The sequence below is a fragment of the Botrytis deweyae genome (genome assembly GCF_014898535.1).
Source record: "Botrytis deweyae strain B1 chromosome Unknown BDEW_032, whole genome shotgun sequence".
Lineage (NCBI taxonomy): Eukaryota > Fungi > Ascomycota > Leotiomycetes > Helotiales > Sclerotiniaceae > Botrytis > Botrytis deweyae.
The window spans coordinates 180,582-204,132 of NW_024066239.1; the positions used below are offsets into that span (position 1 = coordinate 180,582).

The 23,551-nt window shown below is 41.5% G+C and overlaps 6 protein-coding genes across 6 annotated transcripts; 3 read left to right on the forward strand and 3 right to left on the reverse strand.

Moving 5' to 3' along the window:
• Nucleotides 1-503: 503 nt before the first annotated feature.
• EAE98_009958 (uncharacterized protein) lies at nt 504-4,338 on the forward strand. Its single transcript, XM_038957579.1, has 4 exons — nt 504-775; nt 827-866; nt 938-1,057; nt 1,105-4,338. Exons 1-4 carry the CDS (start codon nt 742-744, stop codon nt 3,935-3,937), a joined length of 3,027 nt encoding a protein of 1,008 aa, XP_038806042.1. The 5' UTR covers nt 504-741; the 3' UTR covers nt 3,938-4,338.
• A 3,232-nt stretch (nt 4,339-7,570) lies between these two features.
• EAE98_009959 (uncharacterized protein) lies at nt 7,571-9,187 on the reverse strand (the record flags this gene model as incomplete). The annotated part of the gene is made up of 1 exon (XM_038957580.1): nt 7,571-9,187. The coding sequence occupies one exon, from the start codon at nt 9,185-9,187 to the stop codon at nt 7,571-7,573; it is 1,617 nt and encodes a 538-aa protein (XP_038806043.1).
• Nucleotides 9,188-13,013: 3,826 nt separating this feature from the next.
• On the forward strand, nt 13,014-14,301 carry EAE98_009960 (uncharacterized protein; the record flags this gene model as incomplete). The annotated part of the gene is made up of 2 exons (XM_038957581.1): nt 13,014-13,146; nt 13,223-14,301. 2 exons carry the CDS (start codon nt 13,014-13,016, stop codon nt 14,299-14,301), a joined length of 1,212 nt encoding a protein of 403 aa, XP_038806044.1.
• Nucleotides 14,302-14,880: 579 nt separating this feature from the next.
• Nucleotides 14,881-16,096, reverse strand: EAE98_009961 (uncharacterized protein; the record flags this gene model as incomplete). Its single annotated transcript, XM_038957582.1, has 5 exons — nt 14,881-15,081; nt 15,145-15,322; nt 15,385-15,467; nt 15,949-15,990; nt 16,073-16,096. The coding sequence occupies 5 exons, from the start codon at nt 16,094-16,096 to the stop codon at nt 14,881-14,883; spliced, it is 528 nt and encodes a 175-aa protein (XP_038806045.1).
• A 2,467-nt stretch (nt 16,097-18,563) lies between these two features.
• Nucleotides 18,564-18,998, forward strand: EAE98_009962 (uncharacterized protein; the record flags this gene model as incomplete). Its single annotated transcript, XM_038957583.1, has 1 exon — nt 18,564-18,998. One exon carries the CDS (start codon nt 18,564-18,566, stop codon nt 18,996-18,998), a length of 435 nt encoding a protein of 144 aa, XP_038806046.1.
• Nucleotides 18,999-20,522: 1,524 nt separating this feature from the next.
• Nucleotides 20,523-23,005, reverse strand: EAE98_009963 (uncharacterized protein; the record flags this gene model as incomplete). Its single annotated transcript, XM_038957584.1, has 5 exons — nt 20,523-21,752; nt 21,800-22,062; nt 22,112-22,367; nt 22,420-22,472; nt 22,945-23,005. The coding sequence occupies 5 exons, from the start codon at nt 23,003-23,005 to the stop codon at nt 20,523-20,525; spliced, it is 1,863 nt and encodes a 620-aa protein (XP_038806047.1).
• Nucleotides 23,006-23,551: the final 546 nt, after the last annotated feature.

The following is a 23,551-nucleotide window of genomic DNA, read 5'->3' on the forward strand; positions in this document are numbered from 1 at the left end:
GCGAATAATAAAGAATCTCAAGCAATCAACGGTGTGACATCTTGTGATCTGTGATTTGTGATGGTTCATTCATCAGACGGAGACATTTCCTTGAGCCCCTATATCCAAGAACGCTTGAGGCAGGTGATTCCACACTCGGTAGTTTTGTTTCATTTTAGTCTAATTCCTTTGCGAATGAACCGCTTGGGCGTTGAGGCGTACCAGGATACCTAGGTATTCGAGTAGATCCTAACATCTCCCACCTTACACATGATTGAATAAAGTGAAATAAGATTGAAAACAAATATATGAATAAAGGATAGCCTTGCATGAACGGCTGCGTTAAGAGCGGTAGGGGGGAACAGGATTAGTCTTTCAAGGGTCGCGCTAAGAATTCATGCGGAAGGTGGGTCATTTGTATAGCTGGAGTTGACGGGCCAACCATGTTTTCCCGAGAAATGAAAGTTTCACGAACAAACCCAAACACATATGGATGGACATATCATGGGTAGATGGACATTATCAAATTCGACAAATACGACCACTTTACGACTTTCCTTCCTGGTATTTGTTTTTAACAGTCAAGCCTAATCAGACACAGCTGTATTGTGATTCTTCTTTCGCATTTATTGCACTCTTTAATTCTTACCTACTTAACATCCAAGTCGATCTTGTATAATTGAATTCACTTTGGCGGTCTGTTTACATTGATTTCAGCTGGAGAACAATACATCTAAGAGGAACACGATTGACACCGATAAGATGTCGTCAGGCGCGTCTTCAATCTCTGTCACTGGTATGCATATTATGGTAATCATATGGGGGACCTTTTGCTAACACTTGTCAGTTCGTGTCCGACCTTTCACTATTCAAGAAGCCGCGCAAATGTTCGTATCTACATACCCAACTTCTGGAAGCCCATAGCACTATATCTTGATCGACTACTTACATATCATAGTACAAAAACCGATGATGGCATATCGTTTCTGGGAGAGGGCTCATTGGCAGGAGCTCCTACTCCAAAGCTTGGTGGAAGAGGAATCCATCCTGTCATAAAGGTCATTGACGATAGATGCCTGTACGTATTGCGAAAGAAATAGCACCCTAAAGGTCTAACATTGGCAGTGTATTCGATCCTCCACAAGATGCCCCTATAACTCGATTTCAATCGAAAGTAGTATCAAACATGGGCAAACGAGTTAAAGATCAAACATTCGCATTCGACCGGGTTTTCGATGATAATACAACACAAGGAGATGTTTACGAATCGACGACAAGAGGTCTTTTAGACAATGTACTTGATGGTTATAATGCTACAGTCTTCGCATATGGTGCCACTGGTTGTGGTAAAACTCACACGATCACAGGAACCGCCCAGCAACCTGGTATTATTTTCTTAACTATGCAGGAGCTTTTCGAGAAAATCAGCGAGAGAGCGGAAGAAAAACAAACAGAAATCACATTATCCTATCTGGAAATTTACAACGAGACAATCCGCGATCTCTTGGTTCCAGGGGGTAGTAAAGGGGGTTTGATGTTGAGAGAGGATGCCAATCAAGCGGTATCAGTCGCGGGGTTATCGAGTCACAAACCCCAAGACGTTCAGGAGGTTATGGATATGATTGTCAAAGGAAACGAATATCGAACCATCTCTCCAACAGCGGCCAATGCAACATCCTCTAGATCTCATGCAGTCCTACAAATTAATGTCGCCCAAAAGGATCGAAACGCATCAGTAAACGAACCACATACAATGGCGACTTTGAGTATTATCGATTTAGCAGGTAGCGAACGTGCGAGTGCGACAAAGAATCGAGGTGAAAGATTGATCGAAGGTGCAAATATCAACAAATCCCTTCTCGCCCTTGGCAGCTGTATCAATGCTCTTTGCGATCCCCGAAAGAAGAATCACGTCCCATATCGAAATTCGAAATTGACGAGATTGTTAAAGTTTTCTCTCGGTGGAAATTGCAAGACTGTCATGATTGTATGCGTCAGCCCTTCCAGTGCGCATTTCGACGAAACCCAAAATACCTTGAGATACGCCAACCGAGCCAAGAATATTCAAACCAAGGTCACCAGAAACGTTTTCAATGTCAATCGTCATGTCAAGGATTTCTTGGTCAAGATTGATGAGCAGATGGCTATGATCAATGAGTTGAAGGCTCAGCAGAAAGATGCTGAAGCCATTGCATTTGTAAAATTCAGGAAGCAAGCAGAAAAGAGAGATGCCATCACACGTGAAGGTGTAGCGCGTATTCGTGCCGCCTTTGAAAACTCAGTAAACGATCGACAAGAGAAGGTCAACCAGATGAAGAAACTTCGACAAATCGAACGTCGCATCAGTGTACTATCGTCCTGGATTGCATCATTCGACAACGTTTGTGATTCTCGGGATGATGAAGAAATGCCTCCTAATTTGGCATCTATGCGCAAGACAGCTCAAGGTATTCTTCTCGAATTGGAAAACAGCCGTCAACATTATCATCAACGAATACACAAATTAAACTGGGAACGGGCCATCGATTCTGCTTTACAAAACAGCGTTCGTCAACTTGTTGAGATTGATGGACGTGAGGATGGCAACGATATCGCTTGCTTAACTAGAGAAACAGAACTCTTGAAGGCTAATGCTGCACGAGATTCATTCCAATATATCTTGGAGCAAGAAAAGGGTGTCGATGCGGGTGTTATGCAAGTGCTGCTCTCTGCCCAATTCGAGATCATGTCTTCGCTTAATGACGTTATTGGTATGACTGAAGAGGATGCTGTGCAACATGGCAAGAAGACCATCTCAAAACTTTTAGAAACATGTTCTACAGCAGCTGCTTCAATAGTAAAGCCAGATGGGTCTATGAAGATTACGGAAAAATTCGCACCCACCAAACGAGGTACACCGAAACGCAACAAGCAGATCAATCTCTCTTTTGATGGAGAAGCTCAATCACCAATTAAAATGCCCTCTCTAACAGTGGCACCACAAATTCCATCTCCGATGAAATCCTCACCGAGGCGTCGTAAGATAGTAGTAGGTAAGAAAGGACTTTCTTTCACACCGAAGAAGACCTCCAAGCGAAGTGTCAGATGGCGAGACGATGACGATTCCGGAGCCTTGGCCGAGTTCGAGAAAACACCCCAGAAGTTTGAATCCACTCCGGATGTATCGTTGGTCGAAGAGACTATTACCCTACCACCCTTACCATCATACCTAGGCGAGGCTTCCACGGACCCCCTGGGCTCATCACCTGTTCCCACGGCTCCACTAACTTCCCTTGATATTAAGCCCAAGAACAATCGATTCCAAGCAGGATTCCTGTCCAAAAAGCCCCACTCGGCTTCGCCGCCTCCTCCAACAATTACAAATCTCTCCCCAACGTCTTCGGATACAGAACATTCTCCGTTGAGAATCCTCAAGAACGGTTTTAGTCCAAATCGATCCCCCCTTCGCGATGTAGATGAAGCTGCCGAGACGGCTGGAAATCATTCAGGCGACGAGACGGAGAATTATAAAGTGGGAAAATTGGATGGCGTTAAGATTGGTATGGCGCTTAAGAGACATGGTAGTCTTTCCAGATCGGGACATAATCATACGAATTCCGAGGGTAATCAAAGAATCAGAAGAGCAAGAAGCCCGACAGCGGCTCAGCTTGCAACAAGCCCGAATAGCGAAAATCAAATGTTTACGGCGAGTCATGCGAGACGGATGGTGAAGAGTGACAAGGGGGATGCATTGAGCAGTGTATTGAGTCCGAGAACGGCACCGGTAATTAAACATGGCCATAGCAGACGAGCAACGGATTCGGGCAGATCGGTGTCTGGAGGTCATGGGCATGGTCGTGAGGGTAGTGGAAGTTTAAGAGTTAATGCTGTTAATGGAGCTGGTGGTGGTAGTATGAACAAGGAGTCGAGAGGAAGGGAAAGTGTCATGAGTGTTATGGGGAAGGGTGGTTGGAGATGAGAGAATGAGGATTCCATGAATTATGTTAAGGTTAATGTGATGGTGCGATTTTCCTCTTGACAGTGCATCGGGGTTGGGTGGCGTTGGTTTGGTTTGGATTTAGAGGTCTAGTTGACTTCCTTCGTTTACTCAAAATCGTACATAGTCCAAAGACGCAAGGCATTGCGCGCGATTCCATCCTTGCATTGCTAGGGCGTTTGGTGTTGAGATATGAGGGATTGAAATGAATAGTTTCTTTGTATTGATCAGCTACAGAGTTTTGTAATTGGAATTGGGGTTGAGGACTGATTGGATTGAGATGAGATGAGGTTTAGGGGAAAGGAGTGGTGATGTTGAGGATATGGATTGGAGATCGGAGTAGAGATTGTAGAGATTAACAATGTGAATATGATTATGAAATTTATTCTTTTGGGGGGTTGGTGATGTAGTGTCGTGTGCTGTGCTTTGCTGTGATTTCTGTCGTTGTTTGATATGAGGTAATGTGATATGAGGTGATGTGATATGAGGTATTGTGATATGAGGTAATGTGATATGAGGTAATGTAATATGTTTTGATTTGCGTGAGGTTTAAGTGTGGTGTGATTGATATGTGTGAGTTTGTATTGCGGGAAATAGGGGATTTTATTTGCTTGGATTGGAGAATTGGAGACTTGGATTGGAGAATTGAAGATTTGAAGATTTGAAGATTTGAAGATTTGAAGATTTGAAGATTTGAAGATTTGAAGATTTGAAGATTTGAAGATTTGAAGATTTGAAGATTTAAAGATTTATATTTGGGTTGTGAGTGTGAGTATGAGTGTGAGTGTGAGTGTGAGTGTGAGTGTAAGGTATATAGGAATTTTGATCTATTATTTTATTTTTTGTGGGTCAGGGGGTGGGGGGGGTTGTTTAGAATGATAGATAAAAGGGGGGAGGGGGGTTAAGGAGGGGTGGTTGAGGAGGGGTGGTTGAGGGGGAGCAAGATGGGAAGGTAGAGATGTGGTGGGTGGATGAAGGGGTGTAGGTAGGAGGGGTGTAGGTAGGAGGGGTGGTTGAGGGAGAGGCAGAGGGAGATAGTTATGTTGGTAAATATAGTGGAAAGTAGAGAGTGGAGAGTATAAAGTTAGAGTTAAAGGAGAAAAGGTGAAGGGTGAAGGGTAAAGGGTTAAATCACAGGTTAAAGGGAGAGGTGTAAGTGGTGGATTGTGATGTGAGATGTGAGATGTGAGAAGTAGATTGTAAGTGGATGGATTGTATGTGATGGAGTGTAAAGGTTGAGGTATGAGGTATAAGGTGGAAAGATTGAAGTATAAGATATAAAAAGTAAAGGTTGAAGATTGAAATGTAAAGGGTAAAGGAGAAAGATGAAAAGGTAAAATTAAAGGTTTAATAATTAGATGTAATAATGAAGTATAAAAATTGAAGTGTAAAGATTGAAGGTTAAACTATAAAGATTGAATTATAAAGAATGAAGAGTGAGATATAAGTATATCGATTATAGAGATTAACATTTAACGATTGCCCTCATACCCGATTAAAATACCAAAGATTGAAAATAAGATTGAAAAATAAGACTTAAAAAATAAGCTTTAAAACATAAAGTTAACCACTACGCTTGCACCCTAAGATTCCCCCTCACGCTTCCCCCATAAGACTTAAACCATACACGCTTACACCCTCCGCTTCCCCATCCGCTTCACCACTAAAGCTTCCCCCTCCGCTTCCCCCATCCCGCTTCACCCTCCGCTTCACCCCTCCCGCTTCCCCACCCGCTTCCCCCCACCCGCTTCCCCTCTCCCGTCTCCGCTTGCGGTCTGCGCTGTCGATTCTCGAGCTTGCACTATCACGCTTCACTCCGTATACCGTTACCGTCTCGCGCTTGCCGTCTCAGTGTGCCGTGTCCCCCTTCCTTCAGCCGTGAGCTGTGTGGAGAGCAGTACTGTAGTGGTAGTAGTAGTAAGTATCGGCACTTGGATAGTAATGGACCTCAGGGAGACGCCCGTATCAGCGAAGAAATGGCAGTGGTGCATACCTCTTCTGTTTCCTTTTATTCTCACCTAAGACCGCGGACTGATTGAGTCTTTGGCAAACGTATGTATGTATGTTGTCTATCTATCATGTACGCTTATTGGCCCACGACTTGCCGTGGCTTTGGCCTCGTCGCTGGATTTATTCTCTTTTGGCTCGTGCTGCGGGGGCGCGAAGACTGATGGTGGGGGTTGTCCGCTGGTTTGAGGGTTGCGCGGGCTGGGGGGGATTTTTTCTGAGATGGTATATTGGGATGGATTACTATGAGTACCTTAGGTAGTAGGGAAGGGAGTTTGAGTGTGCTTAGGATTATTCGGTGATTGGGTGATTGGGTCGTTTGGTTGGCTTGGTAGTTTGATTGAGGGAAAATTAGGTGGGATGATTTGGGATTAAGTGAGTAAGCTGGTTATTTGTTAAAGAGTCATTTTTCTTGATTCAAAATTTAATCATATACTCGAATCATCAAGAGTCACACAATTGAAGTGGTGCTAGCAAAAGGGAAAAGGAGACATGCGGAATGCGACCTCTTGCCCCCGAGGAAGTTTCCGCACAGCTCCACTGCCGAGTTTCAGGCTCTGTGTGTATTATACACGCAATAGATTTGAGAGCGAAGGGTTGGAAAATGAGGGATGGGTGGATGGAGAAGAGGAAAGAGGGAAAAGAGAGTAGTGTTAAATCACGTGATTGTATGCACGCACAGAGATTCGGGGGCTTGGCTGGTGGACCCCTGAATAAGCGAGGGGGAGACAGGGAGGGAGGGGGTTATGTATGGAGAAATGCGCGAGGAAAGAGATTGATGGATGGGTTTAGGAGGGAAGTTTGAAGATCGTGGGGTGTGTGTGAAGTTTTGGAGGATGAGATGAATGGACGGCATGATGGATGGATGGATGGATGGATGGGGTGATACTTTAGACTACCTAAGTAAACTAGAAGACAAGATACTTCGAGCCAGAAAACATACAATCATTAAGTCACATAATAAACAGACAAATTTGAATTAATGTTAATTCTTTTTTAAAACTCGAGGCAAACTAAATATGTTCCTTGAAGATTCAATCACAAGAGTTACGAGTAACTCTTGGAAAGCAATCTAAAGGATGGCCCTCAATTCAAAAATATGTATCCAGCCAATGAGATAACAGTAAAACAAGATTGGGTTGTAAGGAAAATGTAGAAAAAAGAGTGTGTGAAGGGGAAGTGATAGTGGGAATTATTTGGATATGAAAATGGAAGGAAATATTTGTAAGGAAATAATGAAAATGCCCGGAGAATCTGGTATCTCTCCATCATATTAAATCCACCCATAATTGCAGCTAGAAAAAAAAGAAAGAAAAAAGAAAGAAAAAAGAAAGAAAAAAGAAAGAAAAAAGAAAGAAAAAAGAAAGAAAAAAGAAAGAAAGGACCAAGTAAAGTCTGCTACCAAGTACTGACCCCAAAGAATACAGTTGACGTGATGGGAATTCATAAACACAGCTCTGGAATAATAGTGATTCGGAACTTTGATCCAGTGTTGTTGTCTTGGCGTTTAATCCTGGAAGTAAACAAAAATGTCGCTTTTTTTGAGAATGCAGTATTTGGGCAGACCTATCAACCAGCGTAGCCATATTTTCTTCATCTCTTGCTGCTTTATCTTGGTTGAGGTACATTCAAGTACTTTTCGCAATGATATTCTAGACCACAATAAGTTTCCTTAGTTTTGCAGCCACATTGGCGCCTTGTAGGACATTTTACTCCATTAGAACTCTCCATGACTTGGAAACATTCTCCTCTCTTGGGAGTCTTTCTGAGCATGCCTCTATACCATTTGGGATTGTTTTGGTCGTTGTGGTTTTTTATATCACAGTAAAAATACCTTTTACCTGGCACAGTACTGTTTTCACAGCGATGTCGATTACTGTCTCGAGTATTGCACCTCAGACCCTCTCCAAGCGACATGGCAAATAGAAGATGGGCACGAAACTCTTCAGGTCCCTCAGACACAGAATCGCTTGCGGGATATTGATCCAGATATAGTCTTTGCATTTGAATCTTGTTCAGTTCCCATTGTCGACTTTCAATTTCCCATCGTTTATCTTTTATTACCCCCTGTGCTACTTCCGGTAAAGGAGGAAAACTCGGCCCTGCACCAGGATCCAAAGGAGCGTTGCTTTTAGATGGCATTTGATGATAACTTCCTCTAATATCGGAGGTTGTAACTATATTCTGACCCTCGATGCTTGTCGAACACATCTGTGACTGGATGTTAGATACGGTTGGCATTGGGTTAAATACTAATGAGCTTTCACCACCAGCGGGAGTAGTGCTATGATGTGATATGCTGCCACCATCTCTCTCCCTTGAATATCCGCTTTCCCATTGTCTAATCCTTCGCGGATGCCCGGGATCTTGGGAATTTCCTACAGGAGTTCGTCGTGGATATGCACTCGTCAGAGATGATGATTGCCAAATTTCATTCGGAGGCGTATTAGCACTATAAAGATCCCCTTCATCACAATTTCTGTTTGCATACTGAGTGTGCTGCCCATCAACAGATTGCGTGAATGGTTGTTCAACCACTTGTGTCGCATAGGCACGAGGAGCGATTTCGGTCTCTGGTATTGCGAAACCTCTGACATCGGGTGATCGTGGATGATATGAAGTTTGATATGATTCAAATTCTACCGGGTCTCCTTGTTGCCCGTATCTTGAAGTTTGAAATCCAGGTGAGCGAGTTCCAGTTAAATCGGGTGAAACTGTATGATGTTGAGGTTGTGGAGGTTTATATGACTCATACTCTACAGGATAACTTCTTTGTCCATAAGCTGGAGTTTGAAGACTCGGAGACCAATCTAGGCCTTCAGATGTGCCAATTGCTGTTGTACCTGGTGAAACTGGGACATACTCAGGTGTCCGTTGTCCGCTTGAAGGAGTTTTCGAGGCACGCCTTTTTCCCTTATTTCTCGATGCTCCATCATTGTATGATTGAGTTTCGGTTTTGGTTCTCCGATCTGCACGCTTTTGATCTGTAAAAGGTTGTGGCCTGATACTTGGTGATGATCTATTTGATGAATACTCCTGTGCTTTGAAAGAAGACGCTATATTGCCAACTGTTGTCCGGCCCCGAATTTTATTGTAACAAGCACCGCAAATCTTGCCCGTTGAACCATCATATTGTCCATCTCCCGGACACTGTTTACCATCAAGACGTTTTGCAGAACATCTCTTACGTGTATTAGTGCTCTCTTTTCCTTTGTGAGAAGACATGTCAGAAGGACGAATCTGTTGGCACCACTGACAAAATAGATACTCGAGTGATTTGAAATAGAGAGTGAGTAGGCCACAATAGTTTATGGAAGATACACGTCTTCACGTAACTTACGATGCGGAAACGACGGGATTGCTGATTGTAGGATATTATCGTGAGTAGGACTCAAATGTCGTATGAAAAAGAAGCGTAGAGTGTTCAGCAGAGCCAAGTGATGATCTTATCGAAAGGTCCGCAGCAATTCCGAGGTAGTCTTTATTGAGTTTGTAGAAGTACCTGTGCCACGACGCAGTAGCGAGGCAAGAATGCAGAGTGAAGAGCTCTTCTTGGTAAGTTTGATTATTCTGTAAGGTGCTCGTAAATTGTGCAAAGTGTTGCTCCTTTGAAATGGTGGTGTGAAGAAAAAAGAAAAGCGATGCAGAGGGGGGAACTGGAACTATTTAAGCACATTTAGGAGTTGGAAATCGAGTAGTATGAGTGTGATAAATGTGTCAATCGTGATTAATTTATGAATCATTTGCAATGAAAATGGCGATTTTTAGTCATTTCTAGAAAGAAGTGCGTCAGTGCAGGTGTGATTAAGTATGAATATGATGGATGAATGAATATCTTGGGAATTTGAACACTCATAAACCGCTTCAATGGTATGACTTTAAGAAGGTTAATGATTATGACTCCAAACCCCCCAAAATGTTGGCCGAACGGAACTAAAGAGATGTTCAATGACTGAAATAACATATTCATACCCCAAATCTTGAATTCAATCATTCATGTGATTTGCATATCCAAGTCGCATGATGATGATCCACTGAGTGATCAGTCAATCTTCGTTACCAAAAATTCAGAAATTCTCGTACAATTAGGAATCATAAGAGTAATGTAGATATGAATGAGGAAAATCGATTTTCAATCAAAATCAAGTCATGCTATCCATAAATAATCTCATGAACATGAATGTGAAGATACCATTTCCCTGTGCGGAGTTAAATGTGACAGAAGTATTCTGCAATGAAAACCATTGGTGAGACTTCATTAAAAGAACAATGATGCCTCGAGGTATGACTGCTCCACTTCAATTTGAAGGAGGGGTGGTCTCGAGTGTCACTAATGAAGCGGGATATTTACGAAGGTTCTCGGGGAGTCCGCAAATTCGGGTTATGAATCAAAGGAAGAGAATATCACTCTCCATCTATTGTTGGAAGTAGATGGTGATGTCTTCATGGAATACAGGAGCTGTTTGTTTTATTCGCGTTGGAACTTAGAAAATGAAATTTTATCAGTCCAAGTTTATGCTCTTTGCATGTGTACTGTAATGTTGGTTTGTAATTTTGAGTAGACTTTCACATGAGAACGATCGATCTGCTCACGATGACTTCTATCATGGCAGATATGTGTGAATGAAAAATCAAATGAGTATCTTGGAGTCACTGAGATGCACTGACAGTCGTTAATGACACAGTACACTAAAACCAGTGTGAATCCTGAGAGTATGGATTCAGTACAACTGAGGACGTGAATGAATCTTTTCCAGGCATTTCCTTCATAATGACAAATGCGAAGTATTGATCGATTTTGCCGATTCCATGGCTTTCGTGACTAAATAAGAAACACTGGATTTGAAAAGTCATGATACTGTTAGACTTTTGTCCCGAGTCAGATTCAGTTCAGCGCTCATCGCTTGAATATACACAGTCATTCGCACAAGGCTTGACACCATATCAATGCTCAAGTAGTACGTGGTCCTCTTACTTTCTTCAACTTCCCAGAATCTCAACACGATAATTCTCAAAGACGTTTTCTCAATAACCAACGCTTCTCACAATCCAAAAGAAAACACTTGCCTTCCGTTTCTTTCCCTTCATTTGATCCTCCAAAAAAAACACTAAAATATCATCTTGCGATCGATCTAGGTAGGATGACAGATTTTGAACCTCAACTATAACGAACAATGCTAACATTCTTATCAAAGCAACATGTCTAGCTCAGGTCTCAAACACTGCGAGCAAAAGAGAGACGGAGCTGAATGTGGCCAAGCGATCCCTCTATTACACACGATGTGCGCCGGATGTTTTCATCATGTAGTCGCTGCAGTCGATGAGCTGAGTCAATCCTTAGACAACAAACCTAAACCAAAGAAGCCTACAGGAACAGATAAAAAAGCAGCCCCAACGAGCCATAAACAGCAAATGCCCCGTGACACGAAAGAAACCTCGAAGACAGACCCCGGCCCTCAGAAATATCTTCGACCATCGGACCACAGAACAAAGACGGATAGAAGCAAGAGAAGTTCTAGAAAACAAACGTCTCAAAATTCACCTCAAACTCAAACTCCCAAAAAACATCATTCCCGCAAATCCAATCACATACAAGGAACTCAAGGTTAGTATACTTGTCGCCATATCCACCACACAATCCAGCGACCAGCCGACATTGAATTTTTCATGGCGACAGAAAATCGGACTTGTGGTTCCTGGATGCGCCGATGAGATTGACGACTTTCCTAATCGACATGAATCTCTGATGAATTCAAAAGCATGAGAGGGGATTGAGATTCCAAAACTGGGATGAAATTAATTTCCCTCTATTTCATTACACTTTTCTTCAACTCTTTATTTCGTTGTATTTTTTCTTGGGAATGTATGTAAGCAGTGACGGAAAAACTGATTAATGATGGAGCTTATCATGAATTCTGTAATTGATGGGCTCCAAGTTTCGGAGGCTTGTTTCTTGTTCGGGTTGTTCATTGTCGTTGAGGTTGGTGGTGTCGATGGAGGGATCAGACTTTCCCCTTCTCACCCAGGAGTCTTGACGAAGGGCTTAATATTTGGAAGGCAGCTTCCTTGATCTATTTTTGAATGTAGGGACTAGTTAATAAAAGCATTGGACTTTTTATATGCGCCTCCTCAATGAGTTCGTGAGCTGTCGAGGTATTGAGAAGATACTAAATTCGGAATTCAAAGTAGTCGAAGCAATGAGATGTGACTGAGAAACGATGTATGCGAGGTATGAATATTACATAACCAATTACACATGACTCTGCATTATTAGGACAGTGAATACATACTTTCTCAGTGAAACATCACACCATTCTCAACGTTGCATACCCATAACCTACAGTGAAGCATCACAAGCCATAGATTTAAGTAAAGTCAAAAGCCATTCCGAGTTCCATAATCATGATCTTCAGTAGAATAACAAGATTTTGAAGGCTTTGAAGTTGGTTGTTCTAAGAGGTAGGAGAAGTCAGGGAGAGGAGAGAAATGCAAAATCATGATAATTTGACCCCGGATCTGAGTTAGTAACCATTTCTTGAGCTGCCAAAGAACATCGATAATGGTCTGGATTCCTTTCTCGAAGGACTCTCAAAATTTGGCGATTTACTCCAGTAGTTGTCTCACATTCCGTCAGTCATTTGTCTTCCAATACTAATATTGACCAAGTGGTGTTCATTGTTAGGAGTCATGATTTGAGCCATTGAATCATTCCTCTCATTTTTTGCATCCATGGGAAATTTCTGCTATAACTAGTCATGAATATTTCAAGTAATGTCTTCTCCTTTGGCTCCATCCACACTTTAACACTCATAATGCGACAATGGTAAGCCTACATGTATGATTTGGACAGTCATTCACGAACTTTGGCAATTGGAAACACTCACTCCGTTAGAACGAGTGACTCGCACAATTTTGACATATACCCCTCTTGATTTCCCAAGGGTTTCCTGTTCTTGCTTCCTGCTACACTTACCTTTTCAAATAATCCATCCATCAATCCTAAGAAATTCCAGCATTTAATCTCAACATCATAGATATCAACCCACTGATAATGTCTTTAGGCCATTATCATCTCGGAAGCAGTGGCCGTAATGGCCAACTCGATAAATATGGTCGACCTCTACAGAAGAATTATGGCGGACATCAGTCTCGCGAGTCTAACTTTAGAAGTGGTGACATCCAAGGTCAATACAAAATCTCCCAGGTGTTGAATCGAGCTTGGCTCCAACGCAAAAATAAATAGCTCTGACATTTTCTTAGGAACATACAACCATGGCCCAGATAGGAATACCATGAATCTCCCTCCTTTGAACTTGTCTGATAGAATTGCTCCATCATCACGTCCGACAAATAACGACCATCTACCCTCAATCCGCGAGTTATTGAGACCACCTGCTCAACATCTATATTATCCAGCGCAGACCTTGGGCATTCCGTACCCACCACCGCCAGCTGAGTACAACGTTCCTGCAGCTCAATTGTATTCTGGAACGACTAGTCAGCCACAGCACTATCCAGCTTCCGAATTAAGAAGTCGTGAGGCTCCTCACCATCCGAGTGATACAGGACGCTCTCAAGAATCTGGCAGTCAAAAGTATTCCCTAAATACAAATCAACGATACGCTTTGAATCACGGAGGCAACAAGGGCACGGATTCCATGCAGCAATTTCCGGCTGTTATTCCGACTTCAATGCAGAGATCATTTCCTCCTTCGGGTAGGCCAGGAAGAGATATAGCTACTTCATCGTCTAGACGGGCAAGAACATATAAGCCTCGGAGAAAACAAGAGCCGAGAGAAAGATCGAAATCTTACAGCTCTGATGAATTCGCATTTATGCCGCCCCAACAGCCATCACAAGGCTATTCCGAAAGCCTTCGCTATCACGCAACTGTTAAAAGCCCACAGGTCGTCGTTGAAGACAACAGTCGTGCGACAGAAAAGATGCCAGCGGATTCTGACATGGAGTGTCTTCTGCCGACATGTAAGACGCGGATAAGTAAGGATGCCTCTTTTGGGGCATGTGAATCACATCGTGATCAATTATCAACTTGGGACTTCTCGTATTGCGAGGTAGAGATGGAACGTGCAAGCAAAGGAGAGGACTTTTTTCCTAATGGACAATGTCGACACCGAAAGCCTCTTCCTAAAAACCGCTGGTGCGAGCATCATAAATATAAATCTTATCGTTGGAGAGACGAATTTTTGGCTTCAGACTGTGGGAAAAATGGGAAGTGGTTTAAGGGTCGCCACACAGGTACTGCTCATTTTCCTTCTGACTATGGCTCATCGGGGGTGGGACCCTCCGTGCGGAAGGGACGAAAAAAGCTAATAAGATAAGCCAATCCTGCTTTTTCATATCAAGTTTTCATATCTTTTTTCATTTTCTCTGGAAACCTGGCTGTATTTTGGAGTGTAATTATTCGCAGTGCTACTGAAAGCGCAGCGGAAATCGCACAGCAGCACCTCCGGTTTGGGCGGGGGCTATTTTGAGTTGGATGTTCTTTTGTTATTCGATGCTTTTTGGGGTCAAACAGGTGGTTTTGATCGGTAGATTAGATATTGCTGATACATCATCGCGCGCAATTTGTATTTAGTCTCTACTGATATAATCTAATGACTGATTCTTTCTTCTGGATGACTGTCTGAATAAATGCTGTGCTGGATTTGATGCGCATTATGACGGAGATGTCTCAAAGTGAATGGTGTCTTGGATTGAGATTGATGAGTCAAGGATTTGTTCCTTGATGTTTTATTTTATAATATTGGGCATGGTGTAAATTCATTGAAGATTGATAGAAGTTTCACCATTCGATTGTTGAGGAAGTTCTCACATGACAGAAAGCTAATCACAAAATGTTCTCACAAAGGTGTAAAGATAGATAAACTTGTAGATTCAAGACTCGCGCCATGCACAAACTATTGAGATTCCACTATTTCATGGCTCTCGGTACGTTGTAATGGCATAGGCATTCTTGGTAACAATCGCCCGTCATGATAAAGCTTGCCTGTGCCCAGAAAGATGAACAACATAAAGACTAATGACGTATAGTAGTAGTCTGATTTGCAAAGCGACATTATGTAGAAGAAAGTCACGAAACAGGAAAAGGTCAAGATAATCTGGATGAATTTAAGTGTTAGTCTTCATATGCTTGTCATACCACACACGGAAGATGAACGTACCATTTGTGCACTGAGAAGAGCTAACTTGAATCTGTGTTCCAGCTGACGGTTCAAAGCCTTGACTTGAATTGAGAGATCAAGACGACGAGATCTATCTTGCATTTCATGCTTGAACCCCACTTCATTGATATTGAGGTCATGCTGCTTCTGCATGACTCTGATTTGCTCAGTTGCATCTCTGTAGTTGTAAAGTCAGAGATATTGCCACGCAGCGAATAGGAGACAAAGATGACGACTTACAGTTTCTTTCCATGACTGAGTGACTGGCTCTCATGTGTGCCCGATCTCCACTTGCGAAGCTCTTTTCTACCCATCCATTGTTCCTGAACCTCAAGTCAGCAAAGGAGCTATGCTGAGTAAGATCTCACACTGAATCGAAAAATTCCCCGCCCAGCATCTCGCAAAGTCTTCCCGGAAATTAATCTGGCGCTCGCCATGCGACAGTGCGACGGGAAGTCGTGAATCCCCAATGGTACCTCCATCCCCGGCGACCCGAAAGCCACACAGACCAGGAAATCAGCCACCACCTCGACCCATTACAGATCTGGTCTCCACACCAGGATAGACTTTTGCACACACAACATGATAGCTGAAAACACACAATCCGCCAAGGAGAAGCTTCCCCTGGCACCGTGTACGCAGGTTTAAGGTTCCGAGGAACCTATAGAAATATTGCTTATGTCCTCGGTGTATTGCTGCGAATTCGATTGGTGACTGTGATTCCACCTCACTTGAAACCATGTGTGACTGAGATAGGCCGGCAGACGGGAAGGATCGAGACAGTGTGTGAGGATAGAATCTTACCGGTAGTATATCAGGATCAATTCGATCATCATAATGCGAATCCTGTAAATATACATGTCAGCTGTGGTCCAAAGAGCGTTGAATGATTTAGAAATGGCGAATGGAAATTGGAAGGTTGACTTACTTGTCTTTGAAATGTGGAAGACATTTCAACCAGCGACTTGAATGGAAGAAATTATAAATGGAAGAAATATAGATACAAAAAGCTTCAAAATTTGCAAAGTTTGTGATTGTAAGAAAGATGGAGAGAACTGAACCGTACCGGCAAGAAGGAACACTTAAATAGGAAAAATTTAAAATGTGCGTGATCTTAGCGAGGTTCAAATTTTCAAGACTGCGCCATCTTTGAGTGAATATCAACAAGTTAAATGAGCATGCAATCTCGTGATCTTGTCTTTTTGTTGAGGTTGGGCAGTATTGATTTGTTTTCCTCGAAAGTGAATGTTGACTCAACGAATCTTCTGCTTGAGGAATTCATATATTGGGAGAGAGTCCAGAATCTTGCAGCTGCGTGCCTCTCCAAGAGAGCTGGACTGTTTATGTAGAGACTCCGATTTCCTCTGGGTCTTCATCTTGGTATGAGCCTTCTATCAGGATTTTCTGCAGTGTCTAAGGATAAGGTTGGTTTTGGTGCGCCTCGAAGAGGGCTACTATCTACATCAAAGATCTAGGAATGATTTGTATTCAATGGATAAAGCTATCAATCAAAACTATAGCATTAAAATACCTCGGCTTTGGATCCTTCTTTCTTACTTTGAGATGGTAGATTACAGGTGAATACTGAGCGTACGATGAAGCACGCGTTTGAGCGGCCAATAACTGGACTGTATTCAGTTCATAAGTGAATGATATGCCCTCTCTTAGTACCTAGGTAGTTTTTCTCATACTAGCATATCACCGAGGTTTGACTTCTTCTTCAGAGACCCATAATATCATCATTTCAAAGAAGCTGAATTGCAATTCACGATATGGATTCGTTTTGAGCCTAGAAAGATATCTTGTTGGAAAAGCTTGCTTAATCGTTCAACATCCTATCTTGTTTATTTACCGTCACCTCGACCTATTCCAAGTTTTGGGTAACGCAGAGTACTCATCCCATAACCATAGAATCGTATCCCAATCCATGAGTAGCCGGGAGGAATATCAGTCTTCCTTTTCATGTGAGCCATGCAACTTTCAAAACCTTTCCAAAGCCCTCATTAAGTATTTCACCTAACACAAAATACTAGTTGCGTGAACATCCAGAAGAGAATCAATCAATCCCAGAACCCGCGATCCAATCTCCAGGCTCGAGGGTCTTTTTGTGAGACCCTCTCACATGCTGGATGTGGGCACAAATGATCGAAGTAGATGAATTATTTGCTAATTAGCTATCGTTACATTATAAGATCTTAATTTTCTAGAATTTCAAACCCTCTTTCCCTACCACTTTTTCAGATCTATATAAATTCCTGTACATACCTAACTATCACTTGAAATGAATTGATTTGAAGATTTGATGTCAATGTGATGTGAATGCATTCTCCTTTCGAAAAATTCATAAGGGCAGTTGGAATGTATCTAATTTGTCGTCTGATATAAACGAGCGCATTATACCCGATTTCGGTTATTCAAACGAACATGGATATGGATCGCACTTCTAGTAATAAACTGTTTGATGTACCAATTGTAATGTGCAGAAGATCGAGTGTCCACACCAAGTCCACGGGTATGCTAGAGTGTCTCTTAACTACCTACATTCATCCATCAAGTTACCTGAGGTGCAGAACACTTAATTAATAGCAACACTTGATGAGATTTCAAGAACATCACAATAGAAAGAACGATGCAACTCGAAACAGAAGACGATGGAAAGTACCTATTCAGATCTTGACACATTGATCTTCAATATCTCTACAGGAACTCCTGTTTGATGGATATTCGTGATGCCTTATTAGTTCTGAATTATCTTCTCCATCATTTCTCAGTAAAGAACTGAGATTTTAAAATAATCGGCGCAAAAGTTTTACGAAGAATTCTTTCTGATCATGATCGTACGTAGGTATTCAGTAATACATCCACAACTGCCCCCAATACAAATGGATTACTTCAATCCAATTCAATCCAAACATCAACAGTATAATCTATAGCTCGTGATGACCATCATGCTTTAGCTACGATACAATACGATACGATACGAACCACCAAGACCGTATGTATACGACACCCCCAACACCCGAGTTTCAGTCTTTGTCTTTCAGGACTCTCGCTAAGTTGATGTAAATTTTGAAAGCGAGAATTCTGGAAATATATTAGGATGATGGCAGTACTACCTACTGTCACGAATTGACCGTCTGGAGTCTCTATCACCCGTACGTGGTCGTAAATTACGGTCCCTGAGACTAAGGTTCGCTTACCGCACATCAAGAGTCTTAACCGTACCCTCAACCGCACCTCGCCGACAAATGCGTACATAACCACTCAACCACCCATTTTCCAAATAATTCTCCATCTCAAAACCCTCATCGAGCTTTACCAAGAATACTCAAACCCCACCCCTCCACTCATCTCATCACACAACCAACCAACCCACCCGAAACACAAACTATCTTCAAAAAACCCTCTCATTAAAAACCATGTCCTCCTCAGCCACCCCATCCCGCACCACCATCGCCCTTCAAAACACCGCTTATCATCTCGTCGGCTGTAGCGCCTACATGGCACTCCTATACAAACCCCTCTCCTGCTGCATAAAACACACTCCACAATACCTTTTGCTCCTTGGACCCATCATTCTCTATCTCTTTATGCTAGCTCTTCATCAAAGCTATGTGGGATATACCGAGGTGATGCAGAACTTCAAGAGCGCTGCGGATATGGATATGGAAAAGTCGGGACAGAGATGCAAGCAGGAAAGTAATCACACGACTGGGAAATCGGGCAAATCGGGAAAATCAAAGAGGAAGAATCATCGTGGTGGAGGGAAGGCGAAGAAGGCGAAGAGCAAGCGAGAGGATACGTGCAATAGTACTGGAAGCTCGAATTCTGGAGAGAATTCTGGAGAGAATTAAGTGCACATTTCTGGTTGATTATGGTGATAGAGAATCATCTCTCGGACGACTGGGATGGAGATACATACTATGGTGTAGAGCTTTAAGCGACAGACAAGATAACTACAGTCTTTAGTTATATATGACTGACTCAGGTTTTGAGACGGGTGATGATGGGAAGAAATTGAATTGAGATGATATTCTTAGTCTTCTTAGTACATAACTTCCAATAATCTACTCCCTGTCAACTCAATTAATATTCTCTACAACATTACATCAGTATAGACAATAGTATACTATAATAAAATAAGAACATGTATAAAGCTCTTGATACAATAGCAAGTGCATATTAAACAGTTGAAAACTTACTATCATAGATATTATTCAAACGGATATTTATAAAGATATATAGAAAAACTGAAATATAATACTAAAAATCAAAAACAATTTTAATAAAATCTAAATAATAATAAAATACTATTATTCAATTATTTCTAAACCTTATCAAATAATTGAATTTATGAAAATAATACATAATATCAATATTCATATTCAAAAAGATCAAACTATTCAATAATATTCAATAATATTATTAGTTTATTATTAAAATCTGAGAATAACCTCAAATTCGCATATTTCGGTTTATTCTATATTAATCAGAGATCCGTATTCTCATATTTTATTAATAAACTAATAATATTATTGAATATCTTTAGTAATATTGAATTCCATATTATAGGTATATATATATATATTTCGAAAAAAAATCGATACCCACCACTATCTAACCTGTATACGGATTACGGGAAATACTATTGCCTATACTATATCTCATTCAATAATTACCTACTCAATCATTAAGATCTCATTATTCGCTTCACCTCTATGATATAACACCTCAATATAACACCTCAATACAACACCTCAATATAACACCTCAATATAACACCTCAATATAACATCTCAATATAACACCTCAATATAATACCTCAATATAACACCTCAATTAAATACCTACTTAATACCAACTTAATAAACTTTAATTCCCCCACCTACAAACCTTACACGAACAACCTTAGCGACATATTTTTGCGGCGGAAAATTTGAATTTGATTTAATCTGATACTAGCCAGAGTGGCATCTACTATCAACTGTTTATGTAAGTTACTGTTCAGCCATACCTATTACATGGATGATCACCATTTACGCTTTTCTTAGTGTTTAGTTTGGAAATTTTTAGATCTGAATGGGTGGTAATTTTATCAATGGGATAGATACCTATATTTTTACGCTGCCTTGCTATCACCCGCCTTTTCCATCCATTTTACTCATTAACATGTCATAATTTACTCTCTCGAGGCTCCAACCGTTTCCTATGGATGTCGTATACATTTTCCGTGATTCATTTCCATTTCCATTTCCATTTTCATTTTTATTTCAGCCCCCAATCCTTCCACCGAAACCAGATTCCACATTCACGAAGATCTCCAGATCGTGAGTATCCCTCACCCCTCAAATCTCCTTCTCTTTAATAAACCTTCTCTCTCAAGTAAAACTCGTTCCTCCTGTTCCCTGTCCCAAATTACTAACCGCAAGTCCATTACTCAATCTTCTTCCTCCTCCAGGTCCCACACTTCCTCCTATCATTCCAATCGGACTACTCATATTTTCCTCCATTCTATCAATCTTACTCACGCTCGATTGTCTTCGTTTACTTATAGCTTTAGAAAGTGGTGCACCATCGACAACATCTAGTGCTTCTTCGTTAGGATCTCTTCTAATCCTCTCATCACCACCTAGAATTGCGGTTTCCTCATCATCAGGTGTGAGGAGTGGTTCTTCTTCGCTTTCATCATCGCTTGTACCACTCTTGCTAAATCCTTCCATTTCTTCTAAATACCAAATTGGAATTGCGCCAATCGCTGCGATTGTTCCAAGCAAGAAGTAAGGAGTAATAATATAACCTTCTTTCAATCCCCAAGTGAAAGCAGCTCCAGACATGGCTGGTCCAATTGCTCTTCCGACTGCAGAAATAGATACTGCAAAGCCATTCAATGTACCCAAGATACGAAGACTAACTGCCGAATTTGTGAGAAGAATAACACAACAAGGAAAAGCGAAGATAACCGCAAAAGATTTAACAATCAAGATTGCGAAAATGATGATTTGTTGCCAAGTTGATGATTCGATGAGTGCTGTGTATGGAGTAACAAAACAAATAATGGGGAAAGTTACAGCGCAAACTTTGAAGCAATTCAATACACCGAATTTACGAGCTGCGGGTGGGAAAATGACGAATTGAATGAAGCCACCCACGACACCATAGAGGGTAAAGATTGTACCGATTCTGCCCGAATGAAGACCGAAACCACCGGAGAATCTGAATGGGAGTTGAGTGTTTGATGGATCGTGGATTTGACGAGGATGATGCATGAAAACTGAAAGGATTTGATCATAAGAGACGGAATGAAGGGCGAGAAATGTATAGGCAATGAGATTAATGACTGATTGACGTGTGAATACCTCTCGAAGACTTGGGCGGGTAACTGGAGCTTTCGATTTGGAAGATTCAAAGTTATCACCAAAAGATTCAGCGGTATCTGACCCAGAAGATGTAGGTCTGAGAAGTGATGCTGATGATTCATCATAGGCTGGATGCCCAGGAGTGTGGTGTCTTGGTCGAGGTTTACAACAGAGCACTTTAGAAGAAGTAACTAATTTCTTTCCTACTTCTACTCCCCAGTCTTTCTTATTACGTTTGGATTCTAGAGTTTCCTGGCACTCGTTAGTGGGAATGTGAGGAATTGATTGTTGAAACATACCCTGAGGAAGAAAAATCCAGTCGTGATTCCAATCATGAATAGGAAACTGGCGATGATATTTGGTAATGCAAAAGGAAAATTGAGGAAAAATCTATTATTTCCGAAAAGTCCTGGAAAGTTTTGTGCTGGTCTAGCAAAGAATCCTCCGAAAGATGGACCAAATATAGAACCAAGACTCCATACTAATGGCATGATGGAAAATGCTCTTGGTTGTAACTCTTTTTCAGGAACCATTTCGGCTACCATTGTTCGGATAATTCCAACTATTTGATATTAGCTCATACGAATTCTAATCCGAGAGAAAGAACAAACCATTCCCGTTAAATGCTCCTTGAAGTGCTCTAGCGATGATAGCCATAGGTAAAGTTACTGACATGCCCCATATGATATTTAATATCATTGTACATGTTAATCCCACCAAGATTGTAGGTTTACGACCAAATGTATCGGAAGCCCTTCCCCACATGATAGCTGTCATGCACTGAGCTAATGAGAAAACAGCAGATGCTATACCTGCCCATTTTGCTACATCTTTTTGTTCCACTCCAAAACTCTCAATCATTTCAGGCTAGTCATGAGGTTAGTCACATGATTTTTCGGTGGATTTCCTCGAAACTCACTAGATATGGAAAGACTGAAGTCAAGGCGACTGGTTCTGCGAATCTACATATTGCTGATCAAATTAGTATGAGGATTTGACCTATGAATGGATTTTTGAATCCAAAATCGCCAATTGAGCTGTCGACCGAACGGACTACACTATAATAGTAGTTGTATAGACGGAGTGATACATCCGACTGAGCTTGGTCTGAAGAATCACAGTCGAACAGAAACTCCATCACATCCGCAAAATCTATTCCAATCACATTCGCAGGGAGGAGAAACAGTGAACATGCAGAGAGAGATATTCAATTGATTCTTCTCCAGAAGGATGTAACTAGGTAAAGGATATGCATGATCTTCGTCAAGAGATGAAGTTTTGGGTGACAATGTTACATTGTATGGCGGGGTATTTTGCATTTGCATTAACCGGCCTCCCGAGATCAAGCATGACCATGATTTTCATCATTACAACGAAGAAACTATCAACGATTTGAAGATCTGCTGGACATATGTAAACACAACGAGACAAATTGGAAACTCACCAAGAATTGTAAGCTGGGCCACGGGCAATTTTGCTGGACCGGGACTCTTTCTCTTGGCCATGTCGTTGGCGGTAAAGAAAACTTTCTCAGCCTCCTCGGATCTACGGTCTTTTTTCCGCCGCAAGCATAGAAACCACAAGATATAAGATCGTGGAATGATTTTTGATTGAGTGATATTGGATTCAAACTGTACAAGAGTGTAGTAGATGGCTAAGAAAACGACCGTTTCAATACATGATGTTGAGAATATAAGAAGAGAGCAGCAAGAGCAAGCTGAAGAGACTACCTAGTAGGTAAATAAGTGATGATTTGTCAGAGAAGTCATGCTTTGAGCAAAGAAAAAAAGAGTCAAATCAGGTAGAAGTGGTGGGTGGGGCAGATGAGATATCAATGCTGCAGTCACTCGTGATGCCGCTTTTCCGATTTCCGATTAGTCTGCGTACTAAATCCCCGTCTTTTATGGATTTAATACGGTTTTAATACGATTTACCATGTTGAAATAACCCAATGCGGACAAGTAAATTGAAATGGAGAAAATGTGTGGATGTTAATTGGTCAATTGAGCAAATGATGAAGAATTGATTCATTTGATTGGAGAAGAAGGTTC